This window comes from Rhincodon typus, unplaced genomic scaffold, assembly GCF_021869965.1.
Source record: "Rhincodon typus isolate 14 unplaced genomic scaffold, sRhiTyp1.1 hic_rhity00000983, whole genome shotgun sequence".
Taxonomy (NCBI): domain Eukaryota; kingdom Metazoa; phylum Chordata; class Chondrichthyes; order Orectolobiformes; family Rhincodontidae; genus Rhincodon; species Rhincodon typus.
Window position 1 is genome coordinate 23,421 of NW_025966621.1, and position 6,577 is coordinate 29,997.

The 6,577-nt window shown below is 48.4% G+C and overlaps 1 protein-coding gene across 4 annotated transcripts in view; it reads right to left on the minus strand.

Annotated features, from left to right (window-relative positions):
* LOC109919092 (guanylate-binding protein 1-like) overlaps positions 1–6,577 on the minus strand; it is a 24,207-nt gene that overhangs the window by 16,737 nt on the left and 893 nt on the right. Inside the window, exons 2-5 of one of the 4 annotated variants that reach the window (XM_048592299.1) lie at positions 6,028–6,240; positions 3,908–4,029; positions 2,523–2,632; positions 196–365 (exon numbers count right to left, since the gene is read on the minus strand). The exons of 2 other annotated variants lie outside the window; for them this stretch is intronic. In XM_048592299.1, the coding sequence (XP_048448256.1) occupies positions 196–365; positions 2,523–2,632; positions 3,908–4,029; positions 6,028–6,220 (595 nt within the window). In that variant the 5' untranslated portion in view covers positions 6,221–6,240. The remainder of the gene's footprint in view (positions 1–195; positions 366–2,522; positions 2,633–3,907; positions 4,030–6,027; positions 6,241–6,577) is intronic. One more of the 4 variants, XM_048592300.1, reaches the window with a different exon arrangement.

Sequence of the window (6,577 nt, forward strand, 5' to 3'; positions counted from 1 at the left end):
GGTCAGCACCGAGGGAGCGCAGCGCTGTCGGGGGGTGGTCAGCACCGAGGGAGCGCAGTGCTGTCGGGGGGGTCAGCGCCAGTTGGACATGCGCCAGATTCTGAGTTTGTGGCAACTGGAGGAGCTGGCTTAGAAAGGGGAATTTCTGCTGTTGGCACCTAACTCTAGATCACCACCAATCATGTCCATTCTTACCTTGGCTGGTGACGAGAACGTCATTCAGATAGTCATCTGCAACCAGCCTGAAGTCACCAATCCAAAGTTCCAGCTCTGAGTCCCGCACACACCAGAGAAACTCTGGACATATGGCCCCCTGACTGTCATCTGCACCTCCCTGAACGTACCTGGGGAGCTTGGTGATGTAGCTGATGGACATTGGGAAGAAGAGGTGAAACATTCTGCTTCAAACATGCACAGCCCACCATCTTATCACACCTGCTTAATGCTCTACATACCCCCCTCCCTCAGCACACCCTAAGAGTAGGGAGTTACGTAGAATTCAGACAGTTTTGTGCCTTTCGATTGTTGAGATTCTTCATTGAACAGTTAAATAATGATGATGGTATTGGGTTGGAAGTGAGGCCATTGTCACTGATGATTATTAACTCTGTAATGTCACAATGCCAAGGCTGTTCAACTTTGTAATGCCAAGGCTGTTTTGACAATGCTGTGGCTTTAAGAGGTGTCCTGGTTTCTTTCAAGAGAGAGATTGGACAACAAGCACGGTGCAGTCTGTAACATAAACTACTTGTGAGGCCATGGGGTATTTGTTTTCGAGTTGGAACAATAGAAGCAGCCTGGCTGGGTGTGGAAGCCTCTCTCAGACCAGATAACAAGGTGTGGAGCTGGATGAACACAGCAGGCCAGGCAGCATCAGAGGAGCAGGAAAGCTGACATTTCGGGTCGGGACTCTTCCTCAGAGGATCCCGACCCAAAACATCAGCTTTCCTGCACGTCTGATGCTGCCTGGTCTGCTGTGTTCATCCAGCTCTACACCTTGTTATCTCAGATTCTCCAGCATCTGCAGTTCCTACTATCTCTCAGACCAGGATTTCTAGTTTATTTTTTATTTTTAGTTTTTAGCAGAAGCTGCTGGAGTTTTAGAGAAGTAGAAGCTATTTTTCTCCCCTCTCTCGGTTATAACTAGAAGCTGGGGTTTCTCTTCCTACTGCGGGCGTGGCATGTGAGAAAATCTGATTTCTGATTTTGCCATTTTGTCAAAGGGCTGTGTTTGCAGGATGTTGCTGTTAATTAGGAATCATTCCTGTACCAATTATTATGTTAAGTTTTCCAATAGAGTTACGTTACTCTAAGTTATTCTTTCTTTTGTTGTAGTTTAACCATCGTGTTTAAATAAATTGTGTTTTGCTTAATACCAAGTAATTTGTCTAGCTGAACACAACACTTTATAGTTACCTTTTAAGTAAAAAAAGGTTAGGGTCTAGGCTACCTTCTAAGAATATTTTGAGGGGGGGGTCTGCTCTGGTCCAAAATAAGGAGTTTAGGGTGGTCTAGGGTACCTTCTAAGAATATTTTGAGGGGGGGTCTGCTCTGGTCCAAAATAAGGAGTTTACACTAATATTCAAATCCCCAACAAATCCATTGTGATTCAAATGCTGTCACATCAGGAGCATTTGGAATAAAGTAAAGGAGCAGTAGAGGCCGTCCTCAAATCAGGCTTCACTGCCCAGGGACAAGGCTGAAGGCAAGCATGAGGACAAGGTTAAAAATGGGACAGTATCCACACAGACCAATCAGGCTAAAAAGCAATCATGTAAGATTACACAGAAGCTGTAGCACAGATTCAGGCCATTCGGCCCCAGAGCTCTGTGCTGTAATTTCTATCCCTCACACATTCAAAATTAGCTTCAAGGGCAAATCTCCTTATTAATGGGATTTTACTTTTGTCCCCAAACCCCAGAGCTGAGGGGTAGGGATGAAGATTTTCAGCATTTATAGGGAGGGGTAACAATGGGAGAAGTAAACAGAGAGAGAGAGAGACAGACAGAGGCAGAGACAGACAGTGATGGATGGATAGAAAAATACAGGAAGAAAGAAGAGCAGATGTTGTGAGAAAAGAGAGGTTTAAGGGTGAAAATTTAGGGAGTGAATGAGATAGGGAGGTAAAGGTGTAAATAAATACAAACACAAATTAGGATAAGAGATACAGAACTGGGACCACGAGTGATAGACAGACTGTGAGAATGAAACGAAACGTGTGTAGGAATATAGAAAGAACGTTATGGGTGGCAGGTTATAAATAAAGTATCTGTCTCATCATTTCCTTGAAATGACCAAAGGCTGCCTCACTCTGAACAGAGATGTAACTGATCCCAAAACAGCCTGAAGCCAAACTGTACACATACTCTCTCCATCACCCCCCACTTTCCTAATCTCTCCGTCCCTCCCCTTCCCCCAATCTCTCCATCCCTCCCCTTGCCCAATCTCTCCGACACTCCCCTTGCCCAAGCCCAATCTGAATTTAAAGCAAAGTCATCCCCAAATGGCCATTGAAAGGTTACCTCAGTTTATCCAGAGCATTCTGGTCAACAGTGCCTTTGCTGTTGTAGATGAAGATGCTGCTGAGGATCAAAGCCAGGGCAAATGTCTTGGTTTGTGTCTCCTCATTTCCCTGGAGAGAAAAGAGATAATCAGATGTAGAGGTTGGGGTACAGGAGGGTATCAGAGAATCCCTACAGCATGGAAGCAGGCCATTCAGCCCACACCAACCCTCTAAAAGGCACTCCCCTACCCTATCCCTGTAACCCCACATTTCTTATGGCTATCCCACCTGGCCTATATGTCCTTGAACACCACGGGCAATTTGGCATGGCCCAATCCACATCTTTGGACTGTGGGAGGAAACTGGAGCACCCGGAGGAAACCCACACAGACACAGGGAGAATGTGCAAACTCCACACAGACAGTTGCCCGAGGGTGGGATTGAACCTGGGTCCTTGGCGCTGTGAGGCAGCAGTGCTAACCACTGAGCCGCCGTGCCACCCCAAGGTGGAAAGGTGGAGAGATTTGGCACAGGGAGGCTTGGACAGATTGGGATATTGGAGAAATGAAGAGATTAGGATGGAGGAGAGATGGAGTGATTGATCACAGCGATAGATCGAGGAAGGGCAGTGATGGAGAGATCGGGGAAGGGGAGAGGTGGAGAGATCAGGGAAGGGGAGGTGGGGTGTGTGGTTCTCAAGTTGCGGACAGGATTACAGGATAAAGGGAGGCCCATTTAAATCAGAGATGCAAAGGAATTCCTTCTCCCAGAGGAACAGTGAATGTCTGGAATTCTCTTCCCCAGTGAATTCTGGAGGCTAAATCAATGAAAGATTCAAAGACGACGTAGATTGGTGTTTGAAGGAAGGAGCTGGCATGAAAGAGGAACTGAGGCCTGGGGAAGATCAGCCATGATTGTACAGAATGGCGGGCCCAGGCCGGAGAGCCTGAATGGCCTATTCCACCTCCTATTTCTTACAAACGAAGAGGAAAAACGAAAAGAGGCTCAGCTTTTTCACACTGCATTTAGGAGCACCAGCAAGGGCTAACCATGCCAGGTCCCCTTGATCCGATTGGGCCTTGCTGGGGCATGTTAAGGGTCAAGCCTGTGGAGGTGGGCCTGGAGTCACATGTAGGCCAGACTCTGCTGGTTTCCTCACTCCTTTCAGAAACCAGGCAGTCTCCTCTACAATGATTGTGTTCACCACAGACTCAATATCCCAGGATCTTAAACAAGATGAACTTCCCTCCTGATCCTCTGGGAGCCCAAATCCACAGACCGGGGTGGGGAGGGCCTTCATCTCTTCCTAACGTCCTTGCTTGACAGGGTCCTTTCGTTCCCAGACGTGGCCTCTTCCCCGCCAATCCCCCAACTCGCCGCACCCTCTCCCCAGCCCAATTTCACCTCTCCTTCCAATCCATCAAAGTCCAGAATAACCAGGCGCTCCTCCTTGCGGGTAGGGTGAGGGAGACACCATATCCATGTTCTCCAGCCAGGAGGCCTCTTCCCAGATCTCAGCGGGAATCCTGCGGGAGGGAGACAAACAGCTAACTTGCGTCACAGGCACGAGAGAGAGAGAGAGTGTAAGAGACCGAGCTTCCACAGCACATTAAATGTCAAAACTCATCTATGACGGGTGAAGATGATCAAGAGGATAGAGGGAAGGTAATTGCATGATGGATGAAGGCTCCATTCAATTCCGAACCAGCCTAATCTTTATTTAATTCACTCACGGGATGAGGGAGTCACTGACCAGGCCAGCATTTATTACCCATCCCTAATTGCCCCAGAGGACAGTTAAGAGTCAACCACATTGCTGTGGGTCTGGAGTAACATGTAGGCCCAAACCAGACATAGATTTCCTTGCTCCTAAAGGGCATCAGTGAACCAGAAAGGTTTTTTTTTAAAATTCATCATCATTTTATTTCCAATTTTGTTTCAAAATTGAATTCAAACTCCACTGTCTACCATGGCGGGATTTGAACCTCTGTCCCCAGGATGTGACTGCAGTTCCGGAGTTACTAGATCTAGAAATAACAACATTGGCCATCATCTGCCCAAGTAGGGAGTGACATCAATCTTAAAACAGCTCTCCATCTCTCGCTCGGTAACATTGCTTCCCCTCGCTCGCTCGCTCGGTAATATTGCTTCCTCTCGCTCGCTCGCTCAGTAATATTGCTTCCCCTCGCTCGGTAATATTGCTTCCCCTCGCTCGGTAATATTGCTTCCTCTCACTCCCCCTCTCTCATTAGAGTCACAGAGATGTACAGAATGGGAAACAGACCTTTCACTCTAACTCATCCATGCTGACCAAATAACCTAAATAAATCTAGTCCCATTTGCCAGCATTTGGCCCACATCCCTCTAAACCCTTCCTATCCATATACCCACCCAGATGCCTTTTAAATGCTGTAATTGTACCAGCCTCCACCACTTCCTCTGGCAGCTCATTCCATACACGCACCACCCTCTGTGTGAAAAGGTTGCCCATGGGGTCCCTTTTAAATCTTTCCCCTCTCACCTTAAACCTATGCCCCTCTAGTTTTGGACTTCCCTACCCTGGGGAAACGACCTTGTCTATTCACCCTATCCATGCCCCTCATGATTTTATAAACCTCTATAAGGTCACCCCTCAGCCTCCGACACTCCAGGAAAATAGCCCCAGCCTATTCAGCCTCTCCCTGTAGCTCAAACCCTCCAACCCTGGCAACATGCTTGTAAATCTTTCCTGAACCCTTTCCAAGTTCCACAACATCCTTCCTGTAGCAGGGAGACCAGAATCGCACGCTGTATTCCAAAAGTGGCCCTAATCAATGTCCTGTACAGCTGCAACATGACCCTCCCAACTCCTATACTCAATGCACTGACCCATAAAGGAAAGCAAGCCAACAACTTTGGTAATAGTTCCTGTATCTATGACTCTGTTACGTTTTCTGATACATTTAAGTTATTCCAAGGCCCTCGTTCTTCTGTTGTATTTTAACTATAGTGTTTGAATAAATTTTGTTTTGCTTAACTTTGAGTAGTTTGGCCAATCGAATTGCATCTGGAACATAGCAACTCGCATTTACCGATGGAATAACAAAAACTTAGGGTCAAGGCTACCTTTAATATATTTTGCGGCGTCTGTTTCTGGTCTATAACACAGTGGCAGTATGTTTCCCCTCAATCTCCTCTCTCTCACTCAGAAACTTTCACTCTAACTCACTCTCAGTAATCTCTCCCTCTCTCCCTCTCTCCCTCTCTCCCCCTATCTCTGTGAAAGTCCAAGTAACAGTACTTTCTCACGACCCAACGTACACACACAGCCCGAACTTACTCCCCACATCAATTACCCCAAAAAAGCATCACGGCTGGTCAAACACAGTCATGGGTTGTGCATTCGGACATGGTGGCGAGGGCATGCACAGCAAGATCCCACGACATGAACTCACTGCCCAGTCAATAGGGAGGGGGTGAGGGGGGGAGGTGGTGTGGGGGTGGGTGTGGGGTTGGGTGTGGGGGGGGGGGTGCAGGGCCCTCACCTTTGCTGCGATTGGCCAGTCTGTTCATGAGGTAGGATTTGCCAGTGTTGGGGGGCCCCAATATCGCCACCACCAGGACAGGCTGGGTAATGGCAGACAGCAGCTCTATGGCCTTCGGATTGAGGTTCAGGGAGCCCGAAGGAGAAAGCTCCAGGAGGTAGACTGGCTCCTTCATTGCATCGTCGCAGTCCATTGCAAACAGCCCTCCGACACCTGAGTGAGAAACACCGCCGGTTATGAAGGGGAATGCCAGCAGCACGAGGCAGTTTGGCCCATCCACCCTCCTCTGCTAGGTGCTGAAGTCGCCATTCCCCATAACAGTTCAGTTCCTCATGTGGTCAATGCGCTACCACAGCCCTGACTCTCAGCAGTGACCCCTACTCTCCTCTGTGAGGGCGTTAGCGGTGGGGGGAAAGAGAGTGGGGAGAAAGGGAGTGGGGAGAAAGAGAGGGATGGGTTTTGAAAGAGAGAGGGTCAGAGTAAAAGGAGGGGAGAGAGAGCATGCGCGTGCAGGACGGGGGGTAGAGAGAGAGAGGGGGGGTGGGGGGGG